Genomic DNA, 14,627 nt, shown 5'->3' with positions numbered 1-14,627 from the left:
CGCCGCAGCGGTATGTCCGCTCACTGGTATAGATTGCCTAGGCCTGAACGCAATACCGAGGCGTCTTGGTGGAAAGAGCCAAAACGAAGTGAGCCACCTTGGTTTCAGCTCTCGCGCGACGTGCAAACGCGTGCTTCGGTTGTTCTCAGGTTTGGTGCGCGTGCTGGCCCCGCGATATCTACAGCCCTTGGGTACTTCGACAAAGCGAGATTGTAACGCGTTGACGCCTCCAAGTGGCAAAACTCGTCACTACGGTACGCTTGGTCGTCCGAGGCATGATGACGTCAAGACGTCTGCCGGATCTCCCGAGATGCATCGCGCTCCTCCATGGCTGATTTTGAAGCGCTCGCCAAAATCGCGGCATTTAGAGCATAAAATATAGCCATCTGCTCAAAATACGACCGTGCGATTATTCATTACAGGCTTAGCTGATCATATTGAACTCATTTCTTGATGTTTTCTCTATATTTCAAGTTTCGATTCCGTATCCCTTTAATGCCTTCGACGAGTGCAGTGGAGAACAAAAGCAATAAACTCGGACTCCCGTGAAAAGAAACCCCAAAATAACTAACGTAAATGCACAGTTAAGACTCATACAAACTAGGAATACTCCTTAAAACCCAGTATCAATGTTTCCCTAACAATTTTGTGGACGCACAAATAGACTTTCCGCAAAAGGGGGGAAATCCATTTCATCGATTCCATCAGCCTAGGAGCAGCGGCTCAAGCTGTCAGCGTTCGTATGCAGTTTACCCCGCTTGTACTTAATGTCAAACGAATATTGCTGCAGCGCGAGGCTCCAGCGGAGCAGACGACCATTTTTGGGCGACATGTTCCTTAGCCAGGTGAGAGGGCAATGATCTGTCTCAACGGTAAATCTCGTCCCGGCAACGTAGCAGACCAGTAATATTCCTGCAACAAGCGTGCTGTAAGGATCGACGAGAGCTCCGCGGGTGGGCCGTTAGCACCAGGGAGATTTGGCTGGGGGAAAAGCGCTGTTGTAAACACTTCCCTTGGCGGGCGACCTCGAGAGACAGGCGTACTTTACGACGCGAGGTTCGGGCGCGCGTTTTCTGCCGAGAGAATCGGAGCGTGCGTTCCGGGCCGGAAAAAGTAAAGTTACACCACCACCGCCACCAGAGCGCAGTGGCTCTGGCCGGCGCTGTTTACACGGCGCGTTTACATCGGTTTAGTCTTTCTCGCCCGAGTGTGGGGGGTCGCGGCAGAACGGCAACGTCAGACCGCCTCTGGCAGAATGAATTGCGAGATGGCTCACTTAGTCGGCGCTATCCACACTGGGGTCGGTTGTCCACTTCGCCTTGCGAGAAATGGTTTTGCTTGCATCCGAACCAGCCCGACCTTTGACCGTCAGATGTACGCAGACCGCGGGTTCCCACCCGGGAATACAAGCAATTCCCACGTGGCGAGAAAGTGAGCCGATTGGTTGGCGGTGGGAAACGCCTGTCTCACAACGCATCGAGGATTCGCCGGTCCACTAAAAGGGGACGGACCAACGAGTAACTTGGATTAGAAACTCAGCGAGTGAGTTTAGTTCGTGCTGGGGCTCGAGAGCTGTCGCTCCGTAATCGAGTCAGGTCGTGGGATTCCGAGGGACTTCTGTCCCCGTAATCGGGACGTAATCCCACGAGCCAGCCAACTCCCGAACTTGGATAAGCTAACACCCGACCACCTCCTTCCCAACCCCGTACAGGGGAAGTTATCGTTTCGCAGTGTTGTTTATCTTTGTATTTTCATTCCCTACCAAAGTATTAAATTGTTTATTGAAAAGTAATCCCCAAATTCAACTGAATTAGTCGTCGACGGCCAAGGGAAGCAACTTCGTCTCCGGCAAGACCCGCCCAGCTTCCCACAACGAAGCCCGTCACCCCATCCGGACCTGGCAGTCCGGACGGCGCAAGGTGACCAGAGGAACGAAAGAACCCGTACTCGTGCCTTCGCCTTTTTGATCCCCAAATGGCCAGACCACGAGCCGCCGTGGGACAGGTGGAGAAGGTCTCGTCGGTAGCTGCTTGGCACGACAAGTTGATCAAATTGTACCCCTTTGCGGTCTCGATACTTTCGGTACAGGACACCCGATCGCTTGTGGAACGTAACGTTCCTCCGAGCTAGGCCTTCCTGGCAACACTCATTCAAGTTTTTGAGGGAATGATCCCCCTCCTGCTCTGCGATCAAAGTTGATCGCTCGACGCTCAAAAGCCTCTGAAAACTAGATGACGCCGGTGTCAAGGCGATTCCCTCTGGCTCCAGCTCCCCTCCCCTGCGAGATGCTGAGCATCTTTCGCCGCGCTTGGCTCAGCCTCCGTGATCTCGGGATCAGTCTCCCTTACAGGTGCTTGAGCACTGTCCGCCTGATCCTTAGTTTTTTCGTCGGTAACCTCTTTACACGCCGTCTCAGCCGAATCCGAGCACTCCGATTCGTACTGAAATTTTGTAGCAAGGTCCCGTGCCTTAGAGCGAGTTAGAGCTTGAACAGAACCCACCGAAAAGCTAAGACCCTTCTCTCGGAGCATCTGATCAGATTTGTTTGAGAAGATGTAGGGGTAATGAAGCGGCAGGCTGCCGGACACCGCAACCTCGGTGTGGAGCGTACCGAACGGACCCTCTATGCAAACTCGGGCGACCGGTAGGCACACACTGTGCTCCTCGATCACCTGCCTGATGCACGCACAACCTCCTGTATATCCGTTGGGGTCTACGTAGGTTGGGTGGATCACGTCCATTGTGGCAGCCGAGTCTCGGAGAACCCTGCACGCCTTCCCGTTCACCGTCAGGTCGCTCAAGTACGGCTCCAGCAGCCGCCGGTTTTCCTCGTTCTCACTTATGTAGGAAAACACGACGTTGGGAGACCTACATCCGGCCGCGATATGCCCCGGTTTTTGACACTTGAAGCACACCATTGGCTTCTTGGCTTCGAACGCCCTCTTTTGTTCAGGCTTTGTGCCCGAACTCTCCCTGATCGCTTGATGTTCCTCATTAGGACGATTCCTCCTTTCGTTACCTTGGGTTTCGGGCGCAGCCTTCTTTGTGAGATTTTCTCGTTCTCCGCATTTTCCTTTTCGTGAATAGCCTTTTGGCTCTGTGTCCCGGCGACCCGAACCATAGCGGTCCTCCTCGCGAAGGTTTCTGCGTACCGCGTACTCCTCCGCCAGCTCTGCTGCCCTCTGGGTTGTTTTTACTTCCCTCTGGTCGAGGATCCAGAGTCGCGTCTGCTCAGGGATGGAGCGGTAAAACTGCTCCAAGCTGAAGCACTCCACCACACTCTCGAGATTGTCGAATACTTCAGCACTCTTTAGCCATTCAATGAGATTGGCCTTTAGGTCATACGCAAACTCGAGGTATGATTCGTCCTTCCCTTTTTTGGCCTGTCGAAAGCGCAGCCGGAACGCCTCCATGGAAAGACGGTATCTCTTAAGGAGATTCGACTTCACCACGTCGTAGCACTCAGCGTCCTCCTTTGAGAGCCGCGCTACGACGTCAGCTGCTTGACACGGCAACAGGGTTAGCAGTCTCTGCGGCCAGGTATTACGAGCGAACGCTAGGTTCTCGCAAGTCCGCTCGAAATTGACCAGAAACAGGCCAATATCCTCTCCTACCTTATAGGGCTGCATAAGGTTTTTCATCTTGAAGGATATCCTGTCTCCGCCGCCAGAGCCCGCTCCGCTTCCGTCGTCCGATGGAGATTTCTTTAACTCGAGATCTAGTTTCTTGAGCTCTATTTCCTGCTGTTGCCTCTTTAGCTCAAGCTCGAGCTCCTCGCGACGAATGCGGTCGCTTCGCTCCCTCTTTTCGAGCTCCTCTCTTTGTCTGTCCTTAGCTAAGTCCAAACTCTCCGCAAGCTCATCCACATCTGCTCCCGTGGCTTTGATGGCCTCAATGATGAGCGCCTTCGTTTTGTTTCTCACCCCCTCCACACCCAGTTCCTCGCAAATCAAAATCAGATCTGCCTTGCCTAACGAACTGAGGTTCATGATTGCTCTGAATGTTGGCTCTGTTACTATCCTGACGGCTTCTTTAAAACCCACGCCTCAGAATAATCTCAACCACCCGCTTCGTCTAACAAAACAATTAAATATAGCGAAAGCCTGGTGTGTCTCTAGGGACAAAAGCCGAACACTCACCCACATGTGTGGTCATCGGTTCGTGGAGTCTGTGGGGGGGTCTTGATCCGCGTTGTTCAGCATCCCACCGCTGCCATCCAGCTGTTATGAGTCCACGCCCAGCCTGGTCTCTCGGGTAGCATGGCCATCTCGCTGGCGTCCAACCTTTCTCGCGAACAACGTCCCAGCCAGACAGTCGGGGAAACAGACCGGGAAAACTTAACAGAACAGAAAACTAGTTTATTTACATGGGTATATCGTTTAGCATGTTGGCAAAAGGAGCGCGCCGAATGGGCAGCGAACAGGTCCTTATATAAGAAAATCGGGGTTCTGGAGCTGCCGTGCCATTGGTTGGTTAACGCCGCATTCCAAAGTTGGCCTCGACGTCAGCCTCCTCCTCTCGGCCCCAATGTTCGGTCGTTGTTCTTCTCCGAATTGAGGGCGACTAGTAGGCGCTTGTCTTGTATGCGGTAGACGCAGACACAACAGACTGCCCATCTGTTCAGGTTGGGATTCTGTCTGGCGTTTCCGTGGAATGCAGACGCCCCCGCGCAATGTAGACGCCGTAGGCAGAGCACACCGACGGCAACGTCGGTTCTGATGCCCTTGAGCCGAGGCCCGAGAGAAACGCTTCTCCGGTTTCGGTCGAACGTGCAAAAAGGGTTCGGATCGCACGCCAACCGTGTTCGCTTGGTCGTTGTCCGCACCAGAATGCAAGGTCGATCCTCACAAGCACAGGGAGATGGAGACGGGTCATAACAGTACACACACTTGCGGGAGTCCGATCGAGCACGGCTGCAACGGCTTTCGACGTGCGGGTTAAGGCCCGTTCACACACTAGCAACCGAGTTGGACCGATTGAGACAAGACCTGTTTTAAGCCTGTTGCGACGGCGTAAGACCGGATGCGCTGCTGCGGAGGAGGTGCTAGGCCGACACAAGAGGCTTCGAAACCGGTCTTGTCTCCGTCGGTCCTACTCGGTTGCAAGTGTGTGAACGCGCCTTTACTATGGCAACATCTGCGTTGGCTCCAAAAAAACGGGGTATTGGACCGGTTTTGTTGGAACCGACGCAGCTGTTGCCATAGCAACCCGTACGTCGCAAGGCGTTGCTGTTGCACTCGGTCGGTAAAACGCCCTTAATGCCTTCGACGAGTGCAGTGCAGACAAAGGCATCTACCCACTAACCGTCTCAACCAAAGCTCGGCGTTCTGACGTCCCCACACGCTCTCGTAAGTCGTCTCCCTCAGTTTCTCAGCGCATACCCTGCACAAAGTTAGTGTTTGGCCACCATGACTAGCGACCGACTGAGGCCCAGACATGCACGTAACGAGTTACTTCATACTTTGTTAACTTTTTTTCTTTAACGAGCAACCTATTTAGTTACTTTTTTTTAGAAAATGAACTAGTAAAGTACATAGTTACTTAGAGGGTCAAGTAACGACGTCAAGTCTTACGAAGTTTGAGGACCAGCTCCGCAGCATTGCATCCGCTCCTAAGACGTCATAAGAGGCTTAAAAACCGGCCCTGTCTCTCTCCGTCTTGCTCGGTTGCAAGTGTGTGAACTACGCTCGAGTCTTAAGGCGCCTGTTCACACTCTTGCGACCGAGTAAGACCGAGAGAGACCAGACCGGTTTTTAAGCCTCTTGCGACTTCTTAGGACCAGTTCCGCTGCAGCGCATCCGGTCCTAAGACGTCTCAAGAGGCTCAAAAACCGGTCTGGTCTCTCTAGGTATTACTGGGTCGCAAGAGTGTGAACGGGCCTTCAAGCGCCGTTCACACACTTGCAACCGAGTAAGACCGAGAGAGACCAGACCGATTTTTAAGTCTCTTACGATATTTTAGGACCAGCTCGGCAGCATCGCATCCGGTTCTAAGACGTCACAAGAGGCTTAAAAACCGATCTTGTCTCTCTCGGTCGTACCTGGTTACACGTGTGTGAACGAGCCTTCACATGTATTGCGATAATTCCAACGAGTGCGAGAAAATTGGTCAACTCCGATTGTGGCAACAAAGGAATGCACGAACCGATTGCCACTTTATCAAAGCCGCAGCATTCCTGAAAAAACGCTGCGGCTTGAACAGCAGACAAAAGGCCTGCATTTATCTTGGCAAAACAATGTATAATCACGTTGTCGATGTATGGTGTTGTAGCGATGCGGAAGCTGTTGTCTCGCCTTGCATCGTTCGACGTGACCGATCGGAAAGCAAAGCAAGGCCGCCAAGACTAAAGACCCACACGACCATCCATGAAGCCAATTTTAAAGTCACGAGGTTTGAAGGGCACGTGTTCGCAGTTTGTAGAGGGACATGCCATCGCTTTGACTCGCCGGCGTCACCGATGTTAAGCAACACTTTTGCCAATATACTATCGTATATTGGCAAATATACTGACGCGCGTAATAATAGCTGTACCAACCTAATCAGCGCCAAATCAGAAAGGCGGCAGCTCATACAGGAGGCAAACCCCACAAGCCGGCGTCGGCCTCCCTCGTGAACCTGAAGGGGGGTTTTACGGGAACCAGAGACGGCCCCATGGACCGCAGAGCACACGCAATTATCGACCGCTTTCTCCTGGTGCACTTTTCTTTTCAGAGGAACTCATTGCCACGTGCTTACTCTGTACCTTGCTTCACAGAAAAGCTAATAACGCATTATCTTTCCTTCTTTCTCTCTCCTGTCATGCTTTCGGGACGTCGCGGAGTGATCGTTAGACAAGACAACACGCGCGCTGCGGTCATTAACAAACGAAGTGGTTGCCAGTCCCGTGTCTTGACAGAACGTCTTCAGCCATGGCAGCGATTTACAGTGTCAATAAAATATTTTGTGCTGATATATCTTAATAAGCACAAAAAATATATAGCAGAAAAATTGATGCAGTGTGTAAGATTTGGATGTCAATTCCCCGAAGAGAATCGGGCAAAATCCTCCAGTTCGTGCATTCCCTATTTCTAGCCACATTCGGAGTTGAATGTTCTTTTCGCATTCGTTGGAATTATTGCAGCACAGGTTAGTGCGTCGCGAAATTGGTCAGTTAGGTTTGAGGGGGGACAAAAGACGAACTTCCCAAGGCGCCCTCCTGCGAACGCGGGCAACTATAGTGCGCTCGGTATGTTTACTCGTTATTTCATAATTTTTTTTTATTTGATGTTTTTTTAACGAAATAAATAATTACAAATAATTTTATAATTATAATTTTTGCTCTTAACGTACGTCTCGCTGAAAGCCTGCCAGTGAAGTCGCAGGTGACACGATTGTACGTATTGAAGGAGACATCAGTAAATGTTCGTTGCTAGTTGAATGAACCGTGCCGTCTGTCCTTGTCCCTAAGTGTTTTTATTCTTTCTTTGATTCTTGCACTTTCACCAACCCATTTGTCTTCTTTGTTTATTTGCTTACCTTGGTCAGCCGGACCAATAGCCGTCATGAATAGCAGTGTAACAAGCTTGGTGGCTCAACCATCCCCACTTCATCGCGAATATACGAATAAATATTAGCATATAGTTTGCACCGCTGTAAATACTTCTTTATTGCTTTCTGTAAAAAAAAATGCAGTAGTAGCGATTATAAGTTTTCGTCCTGCTTTTTCGGAAAACGTTCAGCTAAAGCTCATAGAACTTGCCATTTTAAAGGACAAAACAGGCTTGTTGGGAAAATTAATAAAAAGGACGAGCAATGCGGGTGTTCTTTCGGTTAGTATAATACTTGAAAATGAGCCCAATACCCGAATACAAAACAAAAGATATCTAATAAAATACAAACAATCAAAAGATAATCTCGTCTGTGACATTGGGAAAAATGTCGGCGGGGAAGGTACACTTCGCAGCGCTGTAACTTTGAAGGGAACAAAATGATGCAATATGTTTCTCGTTAATAAACACGTGAGTATGGTTAAGAACTATCAGTATAAATTTCAGAAAAATCGAAAATGAATTTTTTAAATTGACCCTTGATAATTCCTAACTTTGTAATTTAAAACAAGTTTGGAGTGACATAAAAATTTTAATCTTTGAGATGAAGCAATGATTTATATATCATTCGAAATAACGTTTTAATAAAAATATATGACACAAATTTTAATGCTGTAGGTATTCAATTTTTGTAGATAACGACTCAAACATCTAGCGACAGAACGTCAAATTCGCCATGTTTGCGTATTTTTCACGTGAAATATATAACCTCCACAATGGTGTAGTGTAGATATTTCACTGAATAGTTCCTTTAATGTAATATCAGTGAAGAACATTTCAGATTTCTGATATTTGTACTTTGCGTAGTAGGTGTCACCAAACATGACATATACGAAAACTTCAAAAATCAAACATGCCGCTCTGGCGCACTCAACACTTTTTTTTTCTCTTTAAATATTATGTTTTTCGCAAAATGTTTTGTGCATGATCTTATCTAAACAAAGCCTACTGCCGTTTTTTTTTCGTTTTTTTTTCTTTTTTTTTTTTTGTAATGGGAAGCTTAAAACAACCGTTTAAGAAAAGAGAATGTTTAAATTGTTCCTCCGAAACACATTGCTACTGTCGAGACCAGTTATAACGAAGTCAGCGGGAATCGGAAATCAGTTCGCTATATCCGCTATTTCGTTATAACCGACTTCGGTTATAACGAAGTGCAAAAGGGAATGGTAAATCGTGATCACTTCGCTGTAGTCGCTTTTTCCTTATAACCGACTTTGTTATAACCGGTCTCGACAGTACATTCTTTTGACACGAACTCATTGAGAGATCACATATGCTTCTGATAATGATATTAGTACAAATGTTTTTGTTTTTTTTCAACGTTCTGCAACTCCCTGAATAGCGGCCTTTCGTGTTTTGCTCCTCAAACCCAGCTTCTAAAACTTGGAGACTGAACTTTTTCTCTTCTTCTGCCCGTACAGGGTCCGCGGTGGAGTGACGGGTCTGCGCGTTATCGACGCCTCGGTGATGCCGAGCATCGTGACGGCCAACCTGAACGCGCCCACGTACATGATCGCCGAGAAGGGAGCCGCCATGATCAGGGAGGACCACGACCCGTCTCCTTCCGGGTTCCTCAACTTGATCGGATGAAAGCCAGAGAGGGAATAGGACAAATCCCCCGTTCCAGTCCCCGATGGGTTGAGACTTGAGGCGATGCTTTCGCACACTCCCCCCGCATGCACCAGCATGTGGAGAACGTTACTCACCTCTGCACTCTCAAAAGGTCGTGAGCGTGGCTCCACACCGCGATGTGTTCGGAACACCACTCACTGGTCATCCTAAAAAAAAAAAAAAACTTAAGTTGTTTTTTATATGTATACATAGATTAAGAAAATCGCACTGACTTAGGCCGTAAAAGTTCTATGATGCATGAAATGGATTGAAGGGAATGGGTGCGAGAATTGCTGTGTCACGTGACATCTATTTCCCTCTAAATTGAGCGGGGAAACTGAATTGATATTTTGGCCACGAGACGTCAATTTTCCCGCTAAATTAGAGGGAAAAGCACGGGCAGACGGATGGACGGACGGAAAAGGTTTTTTGATGGTGGCTAGCATTAAAAAGCATTTCATGCTTTGAAAAAAAAAAAGTATTGGCTGCCTTTTGGCATTTCCCAAAGGCGCTCTAATGCATAGCATTTATGACCCTCCTGCTGGCGCACATTACACACAGCACCGAACGGATTGTTCGTGAACCGGGTCTTCAACTGCCGACCAATCGATGTGCAACACCCCTGTTGTACGGACCGCTTAAGCTCCTTTAGTAGAAAGGACAATCTCCTAAACGGAGAAGCACTTCGTGCCACGCGGCACCGCAAATTATCTTTCTACTAAAGCGTCTCTCTCGAGAAAAGTGCTAGTCCTACTCCTATGGTACTTTTGACAGTAGGCGCTAATGGCATTGGAGGCGAGCTGGCGCATCATTTTGTCTCCCTGGAGTTAGAGCTTCGAAGAACTGACCTCGGCATGGATTGTTCAGGCGTTGGCTGAGGGCACTGTACCAATGAAAGATTTTTGTTGTCAAGTAGAACCTTAAAAGAGCTGTGCAACAATTTCAGTGCTCTGCCTAAATAATTTGGGAGTTGGTGTCTCGACCTTCCTGAAGTAAAAAAAAAAAAACGCTTTTTCCTGCATGTCGTAAATTTTATTTGAAAAAAAAAATGGACAAAGATTGAGGTTTTCGGCACCTCTCAACTCCTTCAGCATCTTCCAACTCACGTGCGCTGTGACGTGAAAGAAGTACGGAAAGGAAGAGTTAGGACATTTCGAAGGAAGGAGCTGCGTTTCTGTCCTTTCAGATAAGATAAAAAATGTCAAAAGTAGCAGATGCAAATTCTTTCAACGTTAAAGGAGCTGTGCAACGATATTCAGTTGGAATGTTTTTCTCTCTACATGAGCTTACTGGCACACCTGGGACTCAAGGATACTCACACGCAGCGCCATTGGCCAAGAAACTCCTTTGTTGCGGTGTAATTTCAAGGACAAAAGCGATCATTTTCATTCAATCTTTCCCTTGCAAAATTTGATGACGTAACTCGGGGATCGCAGTACACCCAAGTGACGATATTTGAATGCGGTTCATAGATTGGACCCGAGCATTGCGTGGGCACTCGACTTGGGCTCGTGACAATTGCTAGCTCGAGAAGCATTCGGGTTGTGACCCGTGTCCAATCGCTGCAACGACGACAACAGCCGAGCCATAACAATGTCTGGAACTCAGCGCGTGCCCTGCGCTTTGCCAACCCCACCGCGTGGCTATGATCAACACTGGCGGCATATAATCGGCTACAGATCACATGGCCGCTTGTTCTGGCTGCGAGTTGAGGGGGTAAACGCTGCTCGTTTTAGAGCGCAGCTCTTAGGGGCCCGTTCCCGGCTTGAGCGGCGTCGCCGTCGCCGTCGCCGTCGGCGTCGCCGTCGGCGTAACCAAGGTCATCCCAAGGTCACGTGACCCCCAAGGTCATCTCAAGGTCACGTGGCCCCACGTGACTCCCAAGGTCACGTGACCCCTCGAGGTCACGTGACCCCTCCCAAGGTCATCTCAAGGTCACGTGACCCCACGACCCCACGTGACCCTTTGAAGGTCACGTGATCCCCAAGTCACGTGACCCCTCTGAGGTCACGTGACCCCCGAGGTCACGTGGTCTCCTCCCCAAGGTCACGTGATCCCCAAGGTCACGTGACCCCTCCCAAGGGCATCTCAAGGTCACGTGACCCCAAGGTGACCCCCACGTGACCCCCAGGTCACGTGACCCCTCTGAGGTCACGTGACCCCTCCGAGGTCACGTGACCCCTCTGAGGTCACGTGACCCCCCTCCCCGAAGTCACGTGACACCCCCCCCCCCCGAGGTCACGTGACGGCCCCCCCGGAGCATATTAAAGAATGAGGGGAGGAGGAGGGGTCTACCCTCCCCTCAGTACCCTTCACTCCTCCTCCTCAAGAGCTGCGCTCCAATTCGGCGTTACAGGGATTTGTAAACGGCTTTCACTTTTTTTTAGATAATTTTTTTCTGGGACTTCTACTGCGTGGGGTGAAAAACGAACGCGTGTTTCGTAGGTCATTAACATTAGGGATCCGTTTTAAGCGGTATTTGCGCAGAGTACAAAAATTGTTGCATTGCTCCTTTAAAATCGTTGCACGGTTCCTTTGATTTTGTCAGAGACCAATCTGTGTCTTCTTCCTCCTCACACGTCTCAGGCTTAAACCCACCAACTCGCCCGCGCATTTACTCTTCTTTCAGGTATTGCTGGTATAAAGCAATAACTCGGGTGTAAATAAAGCATAGACTTTAACAGAAAATTATAAAAAAATTTCAATCATTTTGAGGTTTCGGTAAGCGGGCAATAGTTGATCACACTGTCAATTTAGTATATGTGGCTGCCAGTGTCTGGCTTTGACACGAAAGCCTCTTGAGAGTGTTTATTTATTTATTATCCGAATTTTAAGAAATGGTTCGTAACATAGACGCTCTAACTTGCAATGCTTCAAGCGACTAAAAAATTTGAATAATAATTTTAGTTTCGGTTTTAAACCCGTGTAACCAGCCCCAAACCAATCAATATCGGATCTAACTAGCATTTCACCGGTCATGTGACAGCAGTTCCTTTAGGGAGTTCTGGGGAACCGTTTTCGCACATCCGATACGTTACGATAGGCCCTCCGGTACGAACTGCGCATGCGCTGCCACAGAAGACTCGTATATGCGCGGTTCGTACAGGAGGACCCATCGTAGCGTATCGGATGCGCAAAAACGGTTCCCTAAAACTCCCTATTGTTCGCCGATACTCCGCCCGTGTCTCTGCGCATGCATACTGGTATCGTTGTCGGTTAACGTTGTGGTATCGTCCGCGAGTGGCTATGCGGTCTCGAAGGTTGAACTGTCGCGCGTCATCTTTAAGCTGAGACGGCATCAGCCCTATGAGGGACTAGACATGCAGCGTGGCTGACAATGGACCTTTTGCAAGAAGCGTTCCGCGTGCGCGCAGGCCCTCCCATGCGCAGCGGCTCATGCTCGAACGCCGCCCGCACTTCGAGCTTTCACCGCTCGGTGTCGCTCTTATGTGAAACGAGTTAAAAACGGGTTCATTGGTGTTCTGCGGGCGTCGTGGGATAGTGTGAACGTAGGGGCTTCTTGGAGCTTATACTCCAATAAAATATTACGTGTATATAGCGGCCGGTGATTTCGCTGCCGTGACAACATTAGGGAGTTTTCGTAAATCGTTTTCGCCTTTCCGCAACGCTCTCCGCAACCCGCTACGATTCCCGGAACTCTATACAGTCAAGGCCATCGACGCGCGAGCGTAGTATAGCGGCTTCTTCGTTGCGGAGGGCCTAGCGGAAGAAGAAACGCGGTCTACGAAAACTCCCTATTAACCTTATTTATTAACAGCGTATCCTCATCTATGTTATTACCCACGGAGTTTACAAACATTGTATGATTTAATCTTTGTTAAAGATTGAAGCCTCGCAAACAGGGTTCTTGTTTTGTGTGTGTTTTCCCGTGATCTACAAAATAAAAGTGGGTATCTGTATTATACCTGGATATCTCGGAGTGATATTCATGATTTATAGTGAGCCCTTTGTCACTCACTGCCGCCTTGTCCTTGTGACGGTGACGTAAAGCGCTTGATCAGGGAAATTACGAGACTATTCTAGACAAATTACAATGTTCCCGGTTTTGAGGTTTTGCTCAATTCATCGCAGAATCTTATCAACAGTGCCGCTTTCGTTACTTTAAAACTAACATATGTATATTAAACGCTCAACGCATTTATTATGTGGCCCCTCAGGAAAATATACTAAGCGCCCTTTTATTGATCGTACAGGTTAATAACGTTATAAATATTGAGCCTTCCGCTAAGTTTATTGTACATATGTGCGGATGGAACAAGCATATATTTTTTCCGATTCTAGGATATATATTGTGAGGCTAAGACTTTTTTAAACTAATTAACACACGGTTGGATAACAATTATCTCGTTATGAACGTCATAAAAAGAGGGTGGTCATCGTTTGAGCCCGTTCTCGTTTCACTTGGCCCCTGTTCGGAGTCGCTCTTTCGTTACAACCAAACGTTGCAGTGCAAGGTATACAGATCTCCACGAAACTCGGCTGCTAGAGCATATTGAGTGTTAAAGCTTCCCCAGGGAAATCGCCAAAAGACAAAGGTGTTGGCCATGGAATACGAATCCTATCGTCGCCTATATAGACTTTTTCAGTGCTTATCACCCAGGCAAAAATTGCTGCCTCACTGGGCTCTAGACGCGTGCGCAGTGTCTCATATTTCGTGAAAAAGAGCTACTGCGCACGTGTACAGAAGACACAGCCCAGCAGCGCCCAAAAGGCGATTATTGGATATACGTTTTACTTACGCCAACCAGTCATTAATGGGCAGACAATCGGATTAAAACGTGGTGGTATAAGAGCTCACGTAGACATATTAATTTTCCAAATCTTTTTTTGTTGGCATACATTATCATCTGCTTGCGCAGCGTTTCTGTTCCGATAGTAGACCTGTCCAGTCTTCGAAGTTATCTTAATTGAGAGAAACATGAAATCGCAGAAGATGTATGATTGTGCTACACTAAAAAAAGGACTTGGACGGGAAGGAAGCCAATCGGTACTCTGGGGTAGCGCTTTCTTATCAAAATTGCCTTCACTAAAATACGTTGTTGTTGTCGTTTTTGCTGTTGTTTTCTTTTTTTCTCAGAAAGTATAATTTTGTGTCGTCTGTGTTGTCTTTACCTTCTTCACTTTGTCCCTGTCCTTCGGCGATTCTAGCCAGTCAACTAGCCCAACTGAATTTTTTGTTACTTGAGTATCTTTTGCATCGCTTCTGTCATGCACACTTTCAACAAGTTTTGTTAAATGAGCTCCACAATTCTACAATGCCAGAAAACGTGAGAATAGCGGAATTGTGGTTCCGAATCCGGTTAATAGTCGTGTTTATTCCACTCTAAATAAATAAATAAATAAATAAATATATATATATATATATATATATATATATATATATATATATATATATCAGGGTGTCGAACC

The 14,627-nt window shown here is 48.1% G+C and overlaps 1 protein-coding gene across 1 annotated transcript in view; it reads left to right on the top strand.

Annotated features, from left to right (window-relative positions):
- The window catches only part of LOC8038476 (glucose dehydrogenase [FAD, quinone]), a 40,703-nt gene extending 31,527 nt beyond the window's left edge, over positions 1-9,176 (top strand). The window contains exon 11 of the mRNA XM_040222772.1: positions 9,008-9,176. Coding sequence (XP_040078706.1) covers positions 9,008-9,176 — 169 coding nt within the window. The remainder of the gene's footprint in view (positions 1-9,007) is intronic.
- The last annotated feature ends 5,451 nt before the right edge of the window (positions 9,177-14,627 follow it).

The sequence above is a fragment of the Ixodes scapularis genome, unplaced genomic scaffold, assembly GCF_016920785.2.
Source record: "Ixodes scapularis isolate PalLabHiFi unplaced genomic scaffold, ASM1692078v2 PGA_scaffold1__304_contigs__length_218370807, whole genome shotgun sequence".
Taxonomy (NCBI): domain Eukaryota; kingdom Metazoa; phylum Arthropoda; class Arachnida; order Ixodida; family Ixodidae; genus Ixodes; species Ixodes scapularis.
The sequence above is the reverse complement of the archived record's forward strand: the minus strand, read 5'-3'. Positions and strand labels throughout refer to the sequence as shown.